Source organism: Cebidichthys violaceus, unplaced genomic scaffold, assembly GCF_023349555.1.
Source record: "Cebidichthys violaceus isolate CVI_PGR_0920_01 unplaced genomic scaffold, fCebVio1.0.p SCAF_30, whole genome shotgun sequence".
In the NCBI taxonomy this organism is placed as follows: Eukaryota; Metazoa; Chordata; class Actinopteri; order Perciformes; family Stichaeidae; genus Cebidichthys; species Cebidichthys violaceus.
The window spans coordinates 638,309-661,966 of record NW_027176484.1 but is presented as its reverse complement, the minus strand read 5'-3'; the positions used below and the strand labels follow the sequence as shown (position 1 = coordinate 661,966).

At 43.8% G+C, this 23,658-nt stretch overlaps 1 protein-coding gene across 1 annotated transcript; it reads left to right on the top strand.

The window, feature by feature from the left end:
* The first annotated feature begins 5,094 nt into the window (after positions 1-5,094).
* lingo1b (leucine rich repeat and Ig domain containing 1b) lies at positions 5,095-22,666 on the top strand. The gene is made up of 2 exons (XM_068724391.1): positions 5,095-5,381; positions 19,136-22,666. Exons 1-2 carry the CDS (start codon positions 5,370-5,372, stop codon positions 20,993-20,995), a joined length of 1,872 nt encoding a protein of 623 aa, XP_068580492.1. The 5' UTR covers positions 5,095-5,369; the 3' UTR covers positions 20,996-22,666.
* Positions 22,667-23,658: the final 992 nt, after the last annotated feature.

Genomic DNA, 23,658 nt, shown 5'->3' with positions numbered 1-23,658 from the left:
CCCCGGACGCCTCACTTCTGTGGATGGATGCAGAATAAATGATGTCACATTGACCTATTTGCAGCGATTGGTATCAAATTACACAACTGCCTCAGCAGTTAATGTCAGCGATAGTAACAGCAGGCGACAGGGCAACGCCGTAAAAAAAAAAACACTCCCGCTGAAAGTTCAAACGTGTTTACAAGACATCCTTAGTTATTATAGCCGCTAAGAGGTGAAATCAAATGGACTCAACAGTGAACCGGGAGACAAAACTAAATAAATCAGGAAGTATAAGTGTACCTTCAAGCTACTAAGATGTTTTGGAGGAGGCCGCTGAGAGGTGAAAGGAGCCTTCCGGGTTGCAGCTTCAGAGATTTTGCCACTTAGCCCGTCATGAATTTGTAATGTACAGTACTGGCAAGTGTCCCCATGTAAAGGCGTAGCACGGTGTTGCTACCAAATTAAAAGCACCATTATTCATATTTTCGGTGAGTGCGGTAATCAAATGATTGCATTTAGAGAATAACACGTTGTAAATATTGTATTAAACGACTGGAGAGAGCAGCATCTCTGCAGGATATATATATATATATTTATTCTGTCTTTATATCTTTTTTTGTTTTACAAATAGATGTTTGATTTTTATTAAGGGTTTGCAAAATGACTCGTGTTTTGTTTCACGGAGAAACAAACGCTTGTGCGGTGGTTCAGCCGGCGTCCCGAGTGAAAGGGCAGAGAGAGCAACAGTTGAATGAGAACAGAATAAATCACCAGCCATGGGTGAAAGAAACCGGAAGCTGTATGATCAGGCGTGTTGCTCGAGCAAAGCTCGTCTTCAAACGTCACAGTGGAGGGTTAAAGTAGGGCTGGCACTGGATCACAGGATATTAGCTGAACATAATATGAAGAGACAAATCACAGTTTGAACCTCTTCACTCTAACCACCGAGCAGACTGCAGAGCGCCCGGAGGAAAAAAACAAAAACACACACAGCTACCAGATCAATTTAGAGCCCGGTGGCAAAGCCACGTTGCGGTTCGGTAATGATCGAGGGTCACTTTACGCTTGAAAAACGATTGCATGCAAATGTGGGTTACGACAGCATTCTCCCATCATGCAACGCTGTTAACTGGGAGTTCACCCGAAATGGATCATTCCAGAATTCTTCTTTCAAATATAAAATGCGATTTGGTGATTTGTACCTTTTTGGTTTCCGTTGAAGTAGCAGGAGAGAGGAAAAACATGTAAACCCAAACTTCTGAGCTGTAGTGTACACACATACATACATTAAATACACATATATATATATATATATATATATATATATATATATATATATATATATATATATATATATATATGCACAGTGCTGAAAGTAACTCGTATGGAAAAATTTTTGCTCAGCGAATCCATTATTTACAAAAACATTTTAATGTTCTCTTGTAGCAAATTGAGACTACAATCTAAAATGTCGTTGTTAAACCCTGGTGAACATTGACAAATAAAAACCCTTGTAAGATTTTAGAGTTTAACTATTAACATGCTCTGGCGCAAACCCCAGAGCTCCGAAAAAGCTCGGGAGCAGATGTTTAAAAAGCTTTTCACAGCACTTTTGCGTTCCGACGCAGTATTCCTATTCCGTGTTTGAATTAAGTATGTGGGGCTAAAAAGCAGCAGCTCATCAATTGGTGTCCAGATACCTGCACTGGGGGTCACCTGAGACCCCTGAGTCAAGAAAGACATTTTTGAACATTACAAAAGTGAGAGCTGTAAAGTGAGGGCCCACGGTCGCTAAGTGGTATAGCTTTGGATTTCACCACGTTTGTGTGGCTCCGCCTTCCAGTAAGAGCAATACTCCGTATATAAAGTCGTGTCTTTTTTTTCCAGCCTTTCCAAAACTAAAAGCACAAGAGCAAATCTGCACTATACGGCAAGAGCCGTGTTCTCTTGTAGAGTTACGCATCCAAACAGGGTCATTGTTAGAACAACATAGGAACCTTGTTCTTGAACTGCGGTGCAAAAGCTATATGTAGTGTCCCTCCTTGGCTACCGTAGGGCTGGGTAGGCCTTGGCCCCTCCTACTTCCTGGTCCTTAATTTGTTTGCCACTATATAAGTCATACCATGAGCTGCATCTTCCCCCCTCTCTCTGACTCCCAGGCTTCGGTCCGGCTCTACAGAGATGACCGCTTCCCTGTTGAGCCTTCCGGATGGGGGTTCTGCTGTGAGCGTAGTTGGTTTGAGCCAAGTGTTAAAGGTGCAGCGCGCTGTAAATTGTAAACCAAATCCGGGCCTTTGCCCGTGGTGGGCCCGTGGTCAACATATAGTTTAAAACGTCTACATGCATCGTCAGCTGGTGAGGACGCATCACCCTCCCCATGCAGTCACTCGTTTCATACGTCCTCCGGACCTTCGACCACGATCCCCAACGCTGTCATTGCGGATACTCTACGAGAGATACCGTCCGCTTTTCTTTGCAAACCCTCTCAAGCCCTTTGAGATGGAATACTGTGAGCAGAGCTGAGCTAAAATATTACGCTGGAATAGCAGCTGAATCAGGCTAGTGCGCGAAACTGTATCGGTAGAACAGCCAATAAGGAGCGCCCTCTATCTGAAACCAGGTGCGAATGGTCAAGGTGTCCCGTCTGAGCCAAGAGGAGGCGCCGAACTCTACTTTAGTCTCTACAAGATGCTGAAAGGATTTGTTTTTGCTCAATGTTGCCAAAAACACACACTCCCTTCCCCCAGCTTTAAGTGCATATGCAAGACCCTTTAACACAATTCTTATATATATATAAAATATTGAAAAAGTTTGGTTAATTAGCTAGTTAGCCGCAGCTGATCAAATCTGCCATTGAGAGTCATTCTGAACAGCAAAATTGACGGTTGCCAGCTTAAAAAACAAAACAAAAAAGAAGACATTGAGCGTTGACTCCGACATGTAATTTGCATATGAAGGAAACGGTTGACAGGTGACTTTAACTCGGGAGCAAAAACTTTGAGCCATTAGGAGAAGCGTGTATTTTACAGTCCATCCAAAGCCGCACGAAGGCATCACTTTGGATTAATTGATGTGGGCGAACAGTCGGGCCGAGCAGAGCCACAGACAGACGCACTAATGCACGTTGCAGCGGCATCACTTTTTTTTTTTTTTTTTGGCTGGAGAAGCTTTTAAAAGGATGAATGGGGCTGCCAACTCACGAGATCGTCTCACCGCGAGACAGTAACTCACGTGCCCCCCCCCCCCTAGTTGCAAATTCAAAAAAATCTGCATCTCAGTAGAAAGTTATTGCACGTGTGTGGATATCAATAATGGGAATGGAGCGCTTGCATTTCAATGAAGAGAGCCCTCCCCTCTATGATCAAACGTCTATGTCGTTCGGTATTGAGTTATGTCACATCACAATGCTAAACTCAGGGACAAATTATTCAAAGGCTGAAGGGGGGGGGGGGGTCACATGGTTTTCCCCCCATCCGCTGACACAGAAATCGGAAAAATTCATAGCGCCACTGAATGTAAAATGAAAATGTCATGAATCAGCTGTCCAATCTGTTCTAAGTGGCCGTAGTGGGCACGGTGCCGGTCACAACGTTAACGAAAACTAGAAAAAGAGAGAGAGAGAGAGAGAGAGAGAGAGAGATGAATTCATCCTGCTGCGTGTCGCGCGGTCCTTATCGTCTACAGCGTCATCCATTCAAATTTCACTCACTCACATTTCATCTGGTTTTATATCTCACACCGAGGCGTAACTCATCTCCTTTAGATTAGCTTCTAGTTGGCGAAATGAGCCATAAATATCTTTTACGTCGTATTGGTGTGGAGTGCCCCCCCCCCCCCCCCCAACAGCCTGAATAAGTCCCCCCCCCTCTGTGCTTTATTGTACAGCAGAGACGTCTTCAGCTCTTGTGTGTGGCTGTTTGTCCTGCAGATTTAGTACAAAAACACACTTGTAGGAAAGGTGCACGTGGTCTGAGATTAAATTCAAAATGAAATCCCCAAAAAATATAAATCTCTTTGATATAGAGAAATAAGGAATCAAATGCGTTAAAATTGAAATGTAGATGCCCCCCCCCCCCCCCCCCCCACACACACACACACCCCCCCTTTTTTTTTTCGAAGCCTCACAACATTTGTCACGGAGTTCATTCTGTGGCCAGGAGCCCTTCATGTCCACCACCACTCCACTAAATCCTCAACCCCCCCCCCCCCCCCCCTAATCTCCCATAAACACTCCCTGACTGTGGAGCTTCCTTGGCATTGCCAGCATGCATGTGCCAGCCCCACATCCCCATTAGCACCGTTAAGCCTCAGCTTCTCACCCCCACCCCTCCTCACGGCAAAGGTGAGTTTTTGAGATGGGCGTTAATCCTCAATCTGGCAAGAAACCTTCAGTACAGAACCCCTACTTATCCATCCCGATCCTAAATTGCTTGTCATCACCGGCAAAGGTTTGCATGCTGCAGAAATTGAATTTCATTTTTTGCTCCATACATCCTTGTAGTTTGCATCGCTCCCTCCTCCTCCTCCTCCTCCTCCTCCTCCTCCTCCTCCTCCATCTCCTCCATAACCTCACTCCACTTCTTCTTCTTCTTCTTATTTTTTTCTTTGCTCATCTTCATTCCCCTGCTTTATTTGCGCGTTTCTACTCCCCCCCCCCCCCCCCCCCCCCCTCTCTAACCTCCTTTTCATCCGACACCACACACACACACACACACACACACACACACACACACACACACACACACACACACACACACACACACACACACACACTAATTGTTTTCCCTGCCTGCATCCCAGTTAACCCGATCATCCCAGTGCCTCCATAAATAGAAGAAAGAAGAAGGAAAACTAGTAAACAAAAAAATCAGAGGAGGATGCTTCCGGTGCGATCAGACAACATTTCTATTTCTTCTCAGCCTCCCGTTCTCCCGGTACACTGCAGCTCCTCCTCCCACCTCGCTCATCAGCCATCCCTCCCTCCCTGTCTCTCTCCCCCCCCCCCCCTCTCTCTCCCCCTCTCTCTCTCCCCCTCTCTCTCTCTCTCTCTCTCTCTCTCTCTCTCTCTCTCTCTGTCTCCGCTAGGTGCAGCATGTATGTGAGCGCGTGTGAGCCAGCAGAAGCCGCCTGTGTGTTTACATGTCAGCCTATCAGTGCTGCCGGATTTAGAGCATCTGGAGAGGACGGAGGCATTTCTCAAATGCCCCACGGACGAGGGATTCTCGCCGCTCGCACACGTCCCTCTTCCACCTCCCCCCCACCCCCACCCCCCCACCCTCCTTGCTTGAATCCAGCCTGCGTTGAGTCCCGCATCCCTGTCTCCATGCTTTCGGAGGCATTTTGAATTTCCTTGGCAACATGGAGCTGCCTGAATTAGAATTCTCTGCATGACAGTCCTGGTAAGTGCTCCGTCTCTATGGTGGGCTCGGAGCGCTGAGGCGTTGGATCAGATTTATTATGGTGCAGTGGTGGCGCCGGGGGGATCGCCAGGGAGAAAATTAACGTCGGGAAATGAAATTGTGTATCGTGGGCAGCTGGACGGGACGGAAAGGGGGGGGGGGGGGGGGGGCAGTTATTCACCGAGGAGGTTCTCCGGGTTCTTATTTGTGCTTTGTCATCCAGATGGGTTTCATTTCTGTGCCGTGCGATCCGGGGTTGATGATGAGTGCCCCCTTGACGTCTGAATGCACAGTGTGTAGTTTAGGTGTGTGTGCATATTACATTTGTGTGCGTGGATGCTTGCGAACACACCTGCCTTGTTTGTTTTATTTGTTGTTGTACGTATCCCAGCTGAAGGTGTGAGGCTGAGCAGCAGAGTGTGTGTGTGTGTGTGTGTGTGTGTGTGTGTGTGTGTGTGTGTTATTGGTTTCTCCCTGAGTGCCAGGGTGGTTGTCGTTGCTTCCCTAATCTGCCCTCATTAACATTCATGTTCCTTCAAATCGCCAGTAAACTCATCTCGACTCACACTTATTCATTCTCAGCAGGCTTTTTATTATTATGTATTTCTCTTGTTGGCTCTGGCTATGAGGGATCCGATGCAGGTGTTTTGGGATTTGCCACAGGTTAGATGGATGGGTGTTAGTGGTGGTGGGAAGGGTGGGTTGTTTGGGGGGGAATGATGCCCGGTGATCATGCATGCAAGGCTGAATAAATAATCTCCCACAGTTTGATATTTGTAATGCTCGAGTTTTGGCGACCGTGGCTGCAAACAGCCTCATCGGGGAGGACAGCGATGAGTCGACTCTTCCTCCCCGGCTTCAACGGAACACTTAACAACCTCGGCGAAAGCCACAGAGCCCTGACGCTCTCCCGAGTGAGTGAAGGGTCTTGCTCTTCACGTCGGAGGCTTTATGAGCCAGACGATGCCCTTAATTGGGGCCCTGAAAATCAGGTTGTGACAGCTGATTGGAACCGTATTGGTAGTTATGAACGCCTGTCACTGTCTGAGCACGTCTGCCGCTCAAAAGCACGATTTTTGCGACGGACCGAAACGAGCATGTTTTATGGCTCTTACATCTTGGTGAACAAAGGCTTGACTTCAGCTAACTGTTTGTCCACACGCTGCCGGGATGAGTTTGTTTGCATTGTGCAACACGTATGCACATATTACGTCTGTATGACAAGACTGGACAATATATATATATATATATATATATATGATAAAACGTAAAGTTGTAAATGTGTGTTGCGGTAAAATATGTTTGAGTTACCGCATATATTCCATTTCTTTGCAGTTATCTAATGAGGATCTAAACAAACGAACAAAACACAACTCCGACACAATCAGCGGATACAACTGGACTCGTATTTATACATTTCGGACGTACGTGACAGCTGCACATAGGGGGGTAGCCCAATGGGTAAAATGGCAAACATGCTTCAAATGCCTGTTGTTTAAATACCTGTATGAAAGCACAACCCCCCCTCCTCACAGTCTGAGGCTGCTCTGTTGCTAACAGAATTAGAATAATAAGAAGTTGTGTGTGTGTGTGTGTGTGTGTATGTGTGTGTGTGTGGGTGCGCGCTAGTCCATGCTGATGTATTTAAATTGTCTACAGACGTTGAAGCAAAGTGAGCGTGCGGAATATATAGGATCCGGAGAGGTTCCTAACTATACGCTCCTCCTCAGATAGTGCATACTTGAGAAATAATAAGCACCCTGGAGTATGAACTCACCGACATCTCAGGGGAAAATGAGCTCAAAGGGTTCTGCTGATACATCTCAACTCTATTCAAATGCAGCAACCGATAAAATGTGGATAATCCCTTTTATTAACAATTCATTTAAAACTATTAATGCTAGTAAAATGATTAGGACACACGCAGCACTGTGGAGCCTACACTCCAGTCGATTCCAGTACAGACTGAACTAAACAGCTGGACTCAAAAGCAGTGCTGATGTTCATTTTGTTTGCTTCCACCATGCTTTGTCACATGCTGTCACACGCTTTATGTTCTGTGACACACCGCTCTATACAACGCCGGACAATTTTCTCACAGCGAGATCAAATGGGGATCATCAAAGCCAAGGTAATGTGTTTACAGAAGGATTCCAGTTTCACTGCCGGTTCAAATGGAATAAATAGTCAAGTGAACAAATCAGATGTTGGAGGACGTTATAATCAGCAGCATTTGTATGGGAGACGAACGCAGTAGGTGCGTTAACAAGAAAGCCGAATGTTTCGTTCCAGAGTTCGCTATATGTGATCAATGGTGGGTAGCAGTAGCTGTGTTTCCATCAACTGGTTTGTAGCGAATAAACTTGGTTTCATCAGAAGTTGGCGCTGTAGGCGGCTAATGCCTGTAATCCGGCAGTAGGAGGAGTACAGGTTGCGAAGCAGAAACAAAAACAAGTCGGTTTGGCCATTTGACTCATATACGATAGAAACATCGAGAGAGATCTTCAGGAATTTCCTTCAATCGGGCAAGTTTTAATTGTTCTTTTGTGTCAGCTACTAATGGCCATGTTTCGCGCCGTCTAGAGAAGAAGACGAGCCTTCGCACTTTATGGGAATATCCAGCTGATCAGTCATGTGACTTAAATGTTCGCTACGTCAGAATTTATTCGGCAAGGGGGTTTCCCTAAAGGGGTTTCGGCTAACCCTAAAAATCGGTCTAGGGTCCAAAAGGTTAATCAATTTAGTGCTTCAACAATGTTTTCGCCATTTTTTCTGCCATTGGGGAAGTTTCATTATGCTTTTCTAATGCGATACTTCAAAATGCACATATATATATATATATATATATATATATATATATATATATATATATATATATATATATATATATTTCAATGACAACACGGCTAAAGATCCAGAATGACTAATCACCTCCGTCTGAAGCCTTTGTAGGGTCTCTCACGGTCTTATTTGTCTGCTGTTTGATTCTGGGCTGTAATAATAGAGGCTGTTATTTACAGCGACAATTAGGGCACTCCTGCACATAACAGTTCATTTGCGATGCCCCAGAAAGGAGCGGTGGACAAAAGTGGCCAGAGAACATCCAGGGTGTTACCATTAGAGCGTTCTCTGAAGCAAGGTCCATCTGGAGTCCAGATGCTGCCACATAACGGGTAACATCGGCCGCCCGGAGAAGGGAAAACGGTGAGAGTGGACCACGCGTTACCACGCCGTGTCTGCTGGACGGCGAGGTGACAGACGGATTCAGATCCATCACAGGATCCTCAAAATTTGCGTTCTAGAAATGTATTCAGAAGGTCACAGTCCTGCCGCTCGGCAGCAGGCAGCCTTCCTCATTTAAATTTAATAATAACAGCTTTATGCAAAATATGAGGCAGTGAGGAGGCTGGTAGGACGGAGGACTGAGGTTGCCTCTTGTTTGTGCTCCCGGCTGGAGTCGAGCTCCAGCACAGCAGAGCCTTTATGACACCAAACTAATCACAGAGGAAATCTTGCAAAGAGTCCCTTCTCTTCCCATTCGTCTTTTCATCTCGTCAATTTTGTTTGGCAGGTATGTTGGCGGTGTTTATTGCTCCGTCTTTCTGAATTCTCAAAAGTGTAAGGAATTCGGCAGTACGTAATTAGGCCTTTGGAATCTTTATGCCACGTTTGGTTCTTTATCGACACCCGGGCTGAAGCATTCCTTTTAAAGAAACCGAGGCAAACAAGTTGAAGAAAGCAATTTGAGCACACTATTGAAATGAATGGTTTCGTTTCCTTGTATCTGTAAAAAAAAAAAAATGCCGAGGCACTTCAAATTTGTACTGTAGCCGGCGATTATCGGCTGAGTGATTTGGTGTGAAAACCTCTCAAAAAATCTCCAATTGAGCTCTCTATGGAGGGCCGTGAGAGGCTTGTTTGACGTGGAATTGTCTTTAGCACGGCATTTAGCCCTCTCTTCTCAATTCTCAGTCCAAAAAACATTTTCTAATCCCCGATGGCGAGTAGGGAATAAAGGTTTGTGTAATTTCCAGCTGATCCTACTCGACTTTAAAGAGGAATGGGTGTTAATGAAGACAGGAGCCTCTTTTGTAGTATCACTGAGAAGACTTTGTCAATGAACCAAGAAACAGATCTGCATGGTAAGACTGTATAACAGGTCAAATACACTGCCAGGTTGATTCCAGGCCCTGTTCTTCCAATATTTTAATGAGGATCAGGGAGAATTAAGCCGTTTGAACATCGCTGTCATGGAGCCGATCCTGTTGAAGAGTTCATCAGCATCTTTAATTAGATCTCGATATATTGATATATAATGTAAGGCGAAAGAAAACGCCTTTGGACGGCAAATTAAAACTCCAATAAGCAGTGTTTTCTGTATCCACACCGACTCAAATGATGCCGTAAAAAGGGTTATAAATACTGCTGAATGAATAGCCCAGTCTGCAGCTCTGAGCAGCTTTCAGCCTCATCCAGTTTATTGTTTTGGTTCACCAAAGCCCGACTGGTTGGGTCCCTCTGGCTCTCACTGACCTCCCAATGTAAAACCGTGGGCAGCTGCTCCCAGCTCAAAAGCTTCTAGCTCAAAAGCTCCCACACACTGATTGTATGCCACCAGCCCAGTGTGAAAAAAAAGTAGAGTAGAAGTAGTCTTTCAGAGAGTCGAGTGCCTGGCAAAGACCGTCGAACATCTAGGAACCCAAAGAGACGTTTCTTTTTTTTTTTTTGTAAGACCCAATATTGGCTTAAATTAATGTGATTACTGGAACATCGCTCACATGGCCGAACGAACTGCCCTGAAGAATTAAAGTCCAACACGGTAGTCACGAGAACACCACCGAGCTTAACGGCTGTGGCTTTGTTTTACAGTTCATTTTGTGGATCTCCATTGGTGGCGGTATCATAAAAATCCTGATTCTCCTAATCTCACTGTATTGAGAATCAACACTGAAGTTTGATCAAACACATTTAAATTCAACAAATCCAAACTAAATTACCAACAATTGATTTATCAACAATCTATAGTACGATAGGGTAGGATAAAATACAACACAATACGATACGTCACGCTAAACCTACAATTCATATTTATTCTGAGCCAACTACAGAAATTCTAAGTGAGGTTACACATTATAACCAGACATCTATGAACCCAGTTGGAGCTTTCGGATGAAGCTCTATTGACATTATTCCCTCTGCCTGCACTAGGGCGCTTCAGCATCGCGTCGTTTTTAGAGCGTAAGTGTGATCACTTTGCTTACCCTCGCCATTTATTGTCAAAAATAACAACGTTTTTAAGCTATGTTTAAAGCTGTTATTAAAATAAATAATTATTCAGGCCAGCAAAGTAGCCTATTAAGATTCCCAATATATGTGTGATCAGTTTATCCAGAAATGCCTCTTCGGAAATTCACGTTCAACGTTTTTCGAGCTGCTGGCTGTTTGAGACAGTCCAAAAAGCACATGACAACAGTGTTTTTGTAATTACTCTCAATGCCAGAAGGGGTCCAAACAGGTCCAAACTGCATGGTTAACCATGGAATACAAATAAACTCAATCAAGAACCAACCAATTTTGGCGAAAGCCAGATACATAGCCAGATAGACGAGACGCTCTCTAGATGTTCATGTTTCAGTACTTTTGTAGTTCCTCATAGCAAAGCCATCTACACCAAGAGACACTGCAAAGTAATAAGAAACACTCTCATATGGGATTTCAGGCCATTGTCACATGTCGTCCTCCCGGTGGCTGATGGATGTGGTTCTGTGAAGCCCTCCGATCGCCGCAGTGTAGCTGCTGAATGCTCCCAAATATCATGAATTGTTTGCAGCGCCCCTAGCTCTAAACCGCAAGAAGGAACACAATTGCTTTTCGACTGAAAGTGAATAAATGGGCGGGGAAGCTTAAGGTGGAATGGTTTAACCCCAGCCAATCAGGATGAGCCTATTAATTAAAGTTCCCTTACAGTTCAGCATCTTGTAAATAATTTTTTTTTTGGAATTGTTTATGTACAGGAACAAGCCATCAAAAACCTTTTCCGAAAGTCCCACAAAACAATGTTTTGTGTCAGATTATCATTACATTGACATCCACTCAACATACAATGAACCCACTGGAGCTACAGAGTTGTGATTGTAGTAAAATGTTTTTTATTCAAGCGCGGCTGACACCCACGCGTTTCGGCAGGAGTCATCTTCAGGGCGTGATACGTAGGTGTCGGCTCAGAACTCTTGAGTGCTTTGGTTTTCCCTTTGTGTTTCTTACGCGCCTCGAGCCATCGACTCCAAACGGCAACTTTTGTTTGCTGAGTGAGATGTTTTATAATGATTTTTTTCCTTTTTTAAAAACACAATGTTTTGACAGCGCTCCAGTTGTTCATTTCTGAGATGCTAACACACTTTATTGATTGTTCTCAAAAGACAAAGACCGTAAGGATTAGACATTTTAGAAATCATGGATTGAGAGTCTTTGTCTGCACGGCAGAGGGTTCAGGCACATGCGCTCTGTTGAAGTTTGTCTGAGAATGAACACGTCACACCACCGCGATGAAGGCAGGCTATCCGACAACATTAGGTGATCTTAATAAAGCCCGACACTGAGAAGAATTGCGTGTTTAACTTTTGTTGTGGCCTTTAGAACCAAGTGTGTTACTGGGGGGGGTCTCCTGTTGCCGTGATACACCACAGTTCTTCTATCTAGACTTGTAATTCCAGGGATTCATGAGGGGCTCTTTATTCCAGAGCAGACATTTTGATTCGTCGCAGCAGGAAAAGCTGTTGTTACTCATACCAGGACCCTGAAAGTGGAGCAGCTAAATTGAATTCAGCCATTGTTATCACGTTACCCCCTGCTGTGACAAAAGACCTGATTATTGAATTTGCTAGAGCCGGCTGACCTGAGCGCTTTTTAAGAAAATGCTGTGGCCTCCAACGATGAACTACCCGCTTATCGGGTCACGATATGGTAAGAAAGACAACAACAACAACAACAACAAAAAAAAAGGTGCACTACAAACGATGGAGGATGTAAGACGATTAGTCTCGTCCACTGACCGCACAGGAGATGAGAGGGGCCTTCTGATCTCGATGCTGCTTATTTCCAGGTCACTAGTGTGGAGGATGAACACGCGAGGAGGATGCAATTCTTACTGACTTTGCTATTGGCCGGCCCCCCGTTGGGATGCCTTTGAACATAGAGCTGGTCCTGTGGAGGTGTGTGCTGCACAGTCTGCAGTCTGAACACGAGCGAAGGACTACATACCGCAGCAGAGAGACGGGTGTTTGAAGCTCACGTTAATTATTGCTTTATTGCGCGAGAAGTGCAATACAGAGAATGTATTAGTGCAATTTAGAAAATCAAAAGCTTTTCACACGATGACACTGATGGTTTTTTTTTTTTTTTTTTTTTGGACCCAGCATCCACCATTACCGGGCCAACGTTTCCTCGTCAGCTGGATGAATGCAGTGTTGGTCAGAGCGCAGTAAAGATACTTTTAAGACAGACGGAGTCAAATGGACAGCCTAATGGAGACCCGTTGTTTTTCAGTTCCATTAACCACAGTGATGGTTTAGGTGGAGAACAAGGCTCCTGTGATCAAATGCTCCGGTGTCCCCGGGCGTCTCAGCAAACATTAATCTTCAGTGTCACCTGTCAAACTGAAAACCACCCGCAGAGAATGCCAAACGCTCCAATACCCGCATGGATTTGGATAATAGGATAAGCAGCCTTTAGGTTAAGGTTTTTATTTTCCCACTCACGGACCTTTAAGGGACAGTTCACCCCAACCCCCCCCCCCCCCAGAAAAAATACATATAAATCCATAGTGCAACTGATCAGCTTTGGTTTGATATTGGGGATTCTCTGGAGTAAATGGGTCATGATTTCTGGAAAGAGACATTGCTCTTGAGTTTTACAAATGTATTTCGTTGGCGCTTTTGAGCACCGCAAGCCGATGTAGTTCCATTAACATGGAGAGAAGGCAGACATCTCCCAACACTACAAACTACGCTACACACACACTAAAGCAGTCCAGACTGATGAATAGCCCTAAAGGTAAGAGGACAAATACATATTTTTGACTGAGGTGAACTGCTCCTTTTAAGATATCGCACTGATGATAGTTTTTTATGACCGAGCAGTAGATTCCCAGTTAAATCGGTCTCCTCGACTCCTCTCCCTGCCCTCCCGCTGTTCTAATATAATGTTATGAACAATTTTATGATTCTTTGATCATGATTGTTAACACAGCGGCGCAGAGCTTTGCAGGTGCACTCCGGGATACCTTTTTTTTTTTTTTGTCATATCTCAAATGTGCTTTATTCTGTCATTCCAAATTATTCAATGCAGAAAAAAAAGATGGGTGGCATGTTTGCCACCGGTGCTAATGATACAATAATTTACCGTGCGGTCATGCATACATACAAACTGACGCAGGTATTCCAACAGTAGTCTTAACTAATTTAAACGTTTGCATGAATCGTTCCTGCAAAAAAAAAAAAGAAGCTTCTGTGCATTCGCTGTAGAACGATTCCGGACTCCTATGATCTCTGTTGACGCCATCTCCTGCAGTCTAGGTGTGCTGTGTGCGGTAACTCGAGAGGTAAAAGTGTGTGTTTCTCCAGCCCTGCTAGAGAGAGGATACTGCTGTCAAAACAAGAAGAGAGAAAGAGAGCGGGAGTTTGCTGACCCCATGCGGGTGTGTTTCTGCATCTCAACGGGAGTCGTTCCCGCGCACGCCTTCCCCAATCATTTGATCCTGGCATGGTGGCGCGTCAGGCCGCGCCGCTTCTTTTTTTTTTTTGGGGGGGGGGGGGGGCGCTTGCAGGGGCTGTTACCTTTATCTAACGCTTGCATGGAGGATTTGTTTTCATGGGATTTCTCATACCTCGCCGCTCGCTCCTCTGGAGAATGCAGATTAGCTGGCAGTGCGGTTCTTAAGTGTCTATATTCACCCTGCGAGTTTTCAATCATTATTGCGGGTCGTTGGGTTTTTGTAATATCACAGCTGTTTGGTATGTGATGCTGTCGCGTGTCCAGATCTGCACATGCGGGAGATCTGTGTCCCATCTGCAGTTTAGACATCACATACTGCAGTACAGTCTACTTAAAGAGACTGTCACTTTTATGCAGCCCACAAGGTTTTCTTGTTTGTTTGCTTCTGGACTTTTAAAATGTTTGCCTTTAATTTGTCAGTTGAGCACAAACATGTGATATGAGGCAATCTTTTTAAATCCTTTTTACTTGTTACTTGCTGCTGTAGCTTCCCTTTTTTTCCTTGTTTGTTTCATCGTCTACTCTCTGAACAATAATGAAAAGTTGTTTGGGAATTGTTTGCCAACGACAAGCGTGAGAGAGGTGCTGATGAGCACGTTGTCCGAGACAGTACTGAAGAAGATGGACGCTAGAATCAGAGAGCGCAGTCGATCGAGATTAAAGATGAGCTTAACCTTGATCGATAGGCGGTGGACTAACGGACCGCAGTTGATCCGCGATTTGATGCAGTTAAAATGAGTATTGGGCAAAGGTTATAATGACGTCATGATGTGTTCAAATGTAATCTTCTCAAATTTAGCTTTCGGCAAGAAACTTTCAGTTTTTTGAAGGACTTAAAGGGGTTTCACAGGGTTTTTTTCTGTATTGCCTCATCGACGATTCGCGATCCTGTCGATCGGCAAACAAACGTGATGGGGCTAAGTTTTAACCCCTGTTGATATGATGAGCCATTATTGATCCCGGGGGGGGGGGTTCAGGAAAGCATCACAGACTGAACCATGTGTGAGGTGTAACGTCACTAAATGGTGTTTCCCAAAAGACAATGCTCTCATGTTGAGGCTAAGGGTTGTGACAAAGGAAGACCTTCATGAAAATATATGACCAAAACTTTCTATCCCTATGAGATTAATATCTTAAAACTATATATATATATATATATATATATATATATATATATATATATATATATATATATCACGTGTATTTTTGTATATTTCTGTTCATTAAATATTTGAAAAATGTATGTAAGAGTATTTCTTCATTTAATTAAGAACTTCACAGCAACATTATGACATTTCCAGAGAAATTTGAGTTATGTGCTTGTTATTAATTTGGTTGCCAGAATTGAGATATATGATTTCAATCATGAGATTCCACTTAAACACAATAAATCATCATATTGAATTATGGCCCAGCACTGTGAAAAAGGACCTCAACTCTGATTTAATTGAATTGAATACAATTGTAATTTAATTACAAACAGTGCTATTAGAATTGGGACATTTTTTTTGAATGGCAATAAGCAGCATTTGTCAGCTATGAAAAGAAAAACAGAAATAGAAATCACAAATCATTCGCGCCCCAAACTGCATGCACATCAAGCAAAACAAAATGCTAAATAATTCAATATATCAAGGGAAATACTCCCAGAACTCAGAGCTGCATTGATGATTCAAGACAGCTGTCACAAGTTGGAACTATCCGACAGGGACACTGGTAGACAAATACAGTACAGTTTCCACTTCCTCATAATGTAAATAACCCGGTTGTGCAGCACAACCGGCGTGCTTAAAAACAACCAAAGGGCATGAATGCACCGATGCCTGTGGCTCATGTGTCTGCATTCTGCCTGCAGAAATCCGTTGAACCGTTAGCGGCGCACACCTCTCTTCGGTTTGCCCACGAATCAAACCACGAGGCCATGTGAGAGGAGAAGCAGGGATTCAAGGCAGCACGAGACTCATGGCGAGCTGAGACATGCTTTTGAGAGAAGACTGTGACAGGGTGAGAGCTCCGCGGAGAAAACCCAAGCAGGCAAGCAGAATCACTTTTCTTTTCTTTTTTTCATCCCAGGAAACCATTTCATTTGTATTTTAAAAACTTTTTTTTTTCTCTCTTATGAAAGCATTATCAGGAAATTAATTATGAAAACCACTTAAGTTGGGTTTTGGGGGAAAAAGAGCTCGGTTGATGTTGCCTTCACTGGCTTATGACTTAACGCGAGACAAACGGGTCACGTGACCTCGTGTGAATCACGTGACTGACGACTGACGGGGACAATGTGGCAGAACCTGTAGCGTCGTGTCAGACGGGCGAGGAGCACCGGGACTGAGAACGGGTTGAAATGCTATATGGAGACTAATGGTGAGCCGAGACATGCTTTTTGAGAGAAGACTACGGAAAGGGGCGAGAGGTCCGCGGAGAAAATGCAAGCGGTCAAACGAGGACGGAAGAGAGAAAATAGTCCTTCACTGCACAAAACCATCGCAGAAAGAATCGGGGGGGGTGGGGACAAAAGACCACGCGGAGCGACGGATCAAGGGCTAAAATGGATTTCTTATTTCAATTCAAAGACTTCAAACCCAAATGTAAACACATAAAAGACTAAAATCTGTGTATATAAGGGAGTAATTGAGAGGTCATTTGCCGGCTCTATCTTTTTCACAACTTGCAGCTCGAGGTCAAAACAAAGTGGCGATATACAGCGAGCAGATCTGATCTACACTGATAGTCCCCCTGCCCTCACGACACTATGAATCATGAATCATGCATGGCACTCCGGTGAGAAAATCGCCACCGCATTCGCTTTTTGCTCGTTTCTTTTTTTCCGATTATCGTGCGAGCCGCGCGCGTCTTGATTCATTGTGGCCCCGGAAAAATGAAAATCGCACTCAACAGATAAAACACAACCGTCACACGTTTTCCGCTTTCGGTATAATTTTTCCATTTCACTCAAAATGTTTAGCGTCCGTCACAACGGATCAAAGTTGAATGAGTGCTTGTCTTGTTTTAGAAGATATTTCGCCGCGCCAACCATCTGCAAATTCATGTAATTAGTGCGAGACAGCCTGGAGTGGGAGTTCGCGAAGGAGCCACCGATGGACACTTAAGCTTTCATTCTGACAGTCTGCTTTTTTTTGTTGTATTATGCTCTATTATACACACACACACACACACACACACACACACACACACACCGGACTGACACCCCCGACGCCTCTGACATATACAGCCAACATAAATGAACAGCTCTGGAGGAAGTGAAAGCGGAAGCTGCAATTATCGTTTCCATTGGAACTACTCAGACCACAATCCGAACCTGCTCCGGTCCCACGGTTTCAATTCACCGAGAGGGCGATGTTTAATTTGTGTTTGTGCAATAAAAGCGGAATCGTTCTAAGCTACGCTATCAAGTTTAATATACGTTTTAAAGCTGCAAAAGCACGGTAGACAGCCAAAGAGGTTTCTAAAAGGCACTACGCCGATAATTTGAAGCACTCCCACCGAAGCACTTTTTGCAAGTGAGTTGCAGACTGAGTGCGCAGTGCCTATTCAGCGCCCACGCATGATAAATATTCTGACAGAGACTGTGTTATCCTCTCATAGTGAAATTTCCTCTTTGAAATCTAAAAGACACAATTCTGTACATCACTGATTATTCGTTAATGATATCACGATAACGTGGAATTTAATTATTTCCCCCGTTGTAAAGCAATATACCACTTGTCTATCATGTTTTGCTTCAGTGTTCACCTGTTTTTGTTCAGATAAAAAAAAAAAAATGGCAAAAAATGGAATCAAATCACAGCCGGATTTCTCTTACTTTGCATGAGGCTGCTCTCAGAGTGTGTCCCACCCGATAGAGCTTTCGACTGAAACCGTGATTGATGGGAGAAGCAGAGCTTGAAGGTTTTAGCAGGTTAAAGTTCCCCCGAGTCAAAATCAAATAGGGGTTTAAAGTCCTCTGACAATCGCCCTCTCTCCATTTATCACCGCTTGGCAGCAATCTCTGTTTTATGTCACCGCAAGGTCAGGCGCTCAGCGGTGGCATGGGATGTGTTAAGTTTGCAAATATTTCAGGGAGCCATTTAAAGATATAGCACGGCATTTTCTTGGCCCGCTAATTAAAAAAAAAAAAAAAAAAAACAGTCTGTGTGAGCGGAGACAATGTGTCACTGATATTGGCAGTAATTGTTTTCAGCACGCTCAGAAGTCAGACGCGCAGCAGGGTGGTTATATTGTGTGACCAAGTCCTTTCATTGATTGGCTGATTTCATTACTTGTGAGGAAAATCACCATAATGAAATGTTATGCAAGGCAAGGCTGATGGGCTTTTTAAAAAGGTGTGCGGATAAAAGCAAAATTGTGTTTTTCACTGACTCTGCAACAGTTCTGATGTAAGAAATGCATTGAGCTCATGCTGTAGGTTACGTTAAGAAAATAGGCTAAATGGTGCCTGTAGCACGGGAGGACTCATTAGTATCAGACAATGGTTCATTGTCACGGAAATTGTAATTGTAAAGCAATAGTTCATCAAAACTGCTTTGGTATGTTATTAAACTCCTTTCTTCAGGCATTTCTATGTTTTTTTTTAATGAAATGTAAGGAAAGCATTTCAGTAAATGAATCATTAGACAAAAAAAATTCAAGACACCCTTTGTTATTTGTATATATTCGGGCAGACATATCCAGGTAGCTATGTAAATATATTCACCGACATGGTTTCCATTTAGCTTTTGCCTCCTGAAAGCTGTCAGGAGTGTGTTCAGTTAGAATCAAGGACACACGGTAGTTATTCACACATTTAACAAAAAACATAACGGCATCATGGTGCCTGATTTGGTGCAATTTTCTAATCTTAGGAACTAAGGGCATAAAGGTTATGTTCTCCATCTGTTAATAAGAGACGACGCGGAGTTGTTCAATAATTGTCATTGCCATTTGTTTACCACCACTCCTCCTCTCTCTCCATGTCTCCACAGGTAAGCAGTAGGATGGTGTCGGGGGAGGCAGGAGGGCACAGCTACTTGGTGGCATGCTGGCAGCCCATCCTGATCCTCATGCTGGGCACCGTCCTTTCCGGATCCACCACCGGTTGCCCCTCCCGATGCGACTGCAACGGTCAGGAGCGCTCCGTCGTGTGCCACCGACGGAGACTGGCAGCTCTTCCCGAGGGCATACCCACCGAAACAAAGCTGCTGGACCTGAGCAAGAACCGCCTGAAAACTCTGGGGACCGAGGAGTTCATTAATTACCCTCAGCTGGAGGAGCTGCAGCTTAACGAGAACACGATTGCGTCCATTGAGCCCGGGGCTTTTGGCAACCTCATGAACCTTCGGACTCTAGGTTTGCGCAACAACCAGCTCAAGCTCATTCAGCTGGGGGTGTTCACAGGCCTGACCAACCTCACCCAGCTGGATATCAGCGAGAACAAAATTGTCATTCTCCTCGACTATATGTTCCAGGAGCTGTACAACCTGAGGGCGCTGGAGGTCGGTGACAACGACCTAGTGTTCATCTCCCCCCGATCATTTCATGGCCTCAGCAACCTTGAAAGCCTCAACATCGAGGGATGCAATCTGGCCTCAGTGCCCACTGATGCCCTGAGCCATCTGCATAACCTGCTGTCACTTCGATTGCGCTATCTCAACGTCACTGTCATGAGGGATTACTCCTTTAAGAGGCTGTATCGGCTCAGAGTGCTGGAGATTTCCCAAATGCCTGCCCTGGATACCATGACCGGAAAATGCTTGTTTGGGCTCAACCTCACATCACTGTCCATCACAAACTGTAATCTCACCGTCATCCCCTACCAAGCCATCAGTCACCTCAGATATCTCCGCTTTTTGAATCTGTCTTTCAATCCCGTTCACACGGTGGAAGGGAACAAACTGTTCAATCTCCAGAAGCTTCAGGCTTTTCATTTGGCTGGTGGAAGATTAGCTGCCATTGAGCCCTACTCTTTCCGAGGACTCAACCACCTCCGTGTACTCAATGTATCCAGCAATAGCCTGAGCACCATAGAGGAGTCTGTCTTCCACTCAGTGGGGAACCTGGAGACTCTGGCGTTGTATGAAAACCCGTTGGCCTGCGACTGTCGCTTGCTCTGGGTCTTCCGCCGGCGGTGGAGGCTCAACTTTAACAGACAGCAGCCCATGTGCGCTTCTCCAGAGGTTGTTCAAGGAAAAGAGTTCAAGGACTTCCCAGACATTCTCCCTTCTGACTATTTCATCTGCCAGAAATCAAAGATCATGGATTACAAGGTCCAAGAGAGCCATGTAGATGAGGGAACTACGGTTCATTTCACTTGCCAAGCTGAGGGCGATCCGGTCCCTGTGATAATGTGGCTTTCCCCTAAGAAGGACTACATCACTACCAAAACTGCGGGGTCAAGACTTTCTGTGTCTACTGAAGGCACATTGGAGGTGCGTTACGCCCAAATCCAAGACAACGGCACCTACCTGTGCATTGCAAGCAATGCAGCGGGCAACGACACCAAAGCCGCTCACCTTTTTGTGCATAGCTACTCCCCCAATTGGCCACACCAGCCAAACAAGACATTTGCCTTCATTTCAAACCAACCCAGCGACGAAGGTGCAAATGTGACCCGGGCCTCGGTTCCATTCCCGTTTGACGTAAAGACCCTCATCATCGCAACCACCATGGGATTTATCTCTTTCCTCGGAGTGGTCCTCTTCTGTCTTGTGATATTGTTCCTCTGGAGTCGAGGGAAACACAACACGAAGTCAAGTATAGAGGTTGAGTATGTGCCCCGTAAAGAGGAACCAGAGGAGGCCAGTCCAACTGAGGCACCCATACAATTCAACATGAAAATCATGTGAACTTCGAATGGAGGCCATGTAATCTTACAAACTGCAGTCGGGATGCATACTATCTTCGCTTCAAATATGTACTCAAGTTTATGAGCGATAGAAATTGCACAGCAGCAAACGCATTTTGACACTATACCCTCGACTTCTTTTTTTTTTTTTTACTTCAGGGACTGAATCTTTAAAAAGCAAATGTTGAATTTAAAATATTCAAATTTCTGTAAATTTGTACTGGCAATACTAAATCAGTATGTTAACATGCACTCAACAACCCGATTACTGTGTTTAACCAAATTAAGGTAAAGGTTAAACTAAAGCACATGGATCACAGCTGCTGAATTTCCAAAAATAAACATGATGGGCGGGACACTGTCTGGACAGATGTGGAGATCAGTCTGCAGGTACAATCTTTCTATTAGCACAACTCGAGAGGAATATGTTGTTGTTGGGATTTTGACGCTGTCTTTTGCTTTGATTGGTGTACAAAAGCACAATAACCACAAAGTTCTGTTGCTTGAAATGCTTGTTGAAAAGTTAAAAGTCCCATCAAGTAATTGACGAGTATGACGCATTAGGGGTGGTATTAGATAAAGAAAATAGAGAATATAGTCATATTTTAAGAAAGTAAAGATGTAGTTTCAAGAAATAAGTCATTCAATTACAAACCATTGAGAGAGGAAAATAACAGTATTATAAGACTTAAGTAATAGTTTTGTGGAAAAGATCTTAACATTTAGAGAAAGAAGTTGTATTATTATAAGAAAATGTCATGTTTTTAGAAAAATTTTGGATTTTGATTCTCTGAAATTGATTTTGTCATATATTTTTTTTTTATTAAGAACCAGTTGGAACAGAGGCCTTGATGTTTTACCCTGCGAAGAAAACATGTCCAATAAAATCAGCAGAGTAGCCCGTATCTCCATTACTTGTCATTGATAAGCAACTTTGTCAGCTGGGCTTCAACTTTACTACATATCACTTGTAATAACTGGAGTATTTCATGATCTGGTCACAGTCAAATTGAAAATCTGTGCATGTTAACACACTGAGTGAAAAAAAAAAAAAAAAAAAAGCCAGTCCTACAGTATGTGCTCCTTTCTGCCAACAAAGGAAGTTTGTCATTAAATGTATTAACATGTTCAGCTATACATATTTTTCTGTATTCTATTCTTTCCTTGTACATTATGCTATGGCACAATAGTGACGCTTTTAATGACTGTGAGTTTTGAACACAATACAATCTAAAGAGCAGATTAAGTTGCTGTTTTTTTTGATGTGGCTAAACCAAAAGAGAGTGTTACAGCGTTTCAGAGTGCTCTTAAAAGTCATCAGATTAACAATTTGTCATCGAGTGTAACAAAAATAATTTGTTTACCCATTTGGCAGCTCAATAAGTGCGAGCACTCTGTCCAAGTCCTGAGGTTATATTGTCACCGGTGCTTCTAAAAAATGCTGACATTAATCATTTTTTGCCTTAAGTAACCCATTTTCCAGCTTTCAGCTGAGCACTACCCAATATTTATGCGTTAAATGGAGTTTTATGCCATAGGGATTTTATGTTGTCTAATTAATTTCACAGTCAAGGTCTGCTCTGAAGATAATGTGTTCATTAACTCTTAAAGTACTTGTTTAAATGGGATGGGCAGATGGAAATTCTATTAAAATAAATAACATTTTATACTACGGGGGTGCTTATTTTATGCTAATCTACTATTAAAAAAAAAATGAATGCGAGGACACATTTTTGAGAGGTGATCTACTGTGCTGAAAGTAAAGTAAAGTCCACAGAGCTCATTGCTTTACTTTTAACTTCTTTTAATGTTGGCTCTCGCCAATGTGGTCATTCAGGACCTGGTTAGACAACCTGATACGCTTTGTCCAAATTCACCTGGGATCTACTGTATTTGTGCACCGTAAAACCAAAACGTCGTGTAAAAAGTGAGATCACGGTGTCATGTTACTATTGCCACGTCTCGTCAGTCTGATCAAAATCGCAAGTGCATCAGAGAGTAATTTGTTTGCTTGTAGAAGGGTTCGTAAAAAAAAAAAGAAGAAAACTATTTTTATTACATGAAATAAACATAAACACCATGCGACACCGCAAGACAAGAGTAATAGGCGATGTTAGAGTAAGCAGAAGTCATATCCTGTCGAAACACCAAACATACATGAGTCCATGATAAAACTGCTAAAGACTGAACAAAGAAATGGAGTAAAAATTCAGACATAGCTTTGTACTGACTGCCAAATAAAATGCTCTTTATCTCTGTCATCTTAATTAGGCTAACGAAGCCATAAGGATCAATGTAGCTTCTTTCTATACTTTTATTCAACCAGGAAGTCCCCTGAGATAGTATTCTGTTTCTGAAGGAGACCCGGCCAAAGACGGCACACCAGCTACAGTCTAAATAGAAATGAAACACAAGGAAATGCAATAACCACACACACGAGGCAGAGACTAAATCCAGCTCAAACTAGGAAGGTGCACCCAGTAGAGCGCTGATCTCCGCCAGGTGTCTCTGAGGTGTACCCCCCCCCCCCCCCCGCCTAGACCACAAGTGTGTCAACGGGTTTTTATCACTCGCACATTTCACACTCTCACATTCGCTCTAATTTTAATCTCCACAGATGTCTGTGGAGGCGTGCGTCTCAGATCCGTCTCATGGGCGTGACCG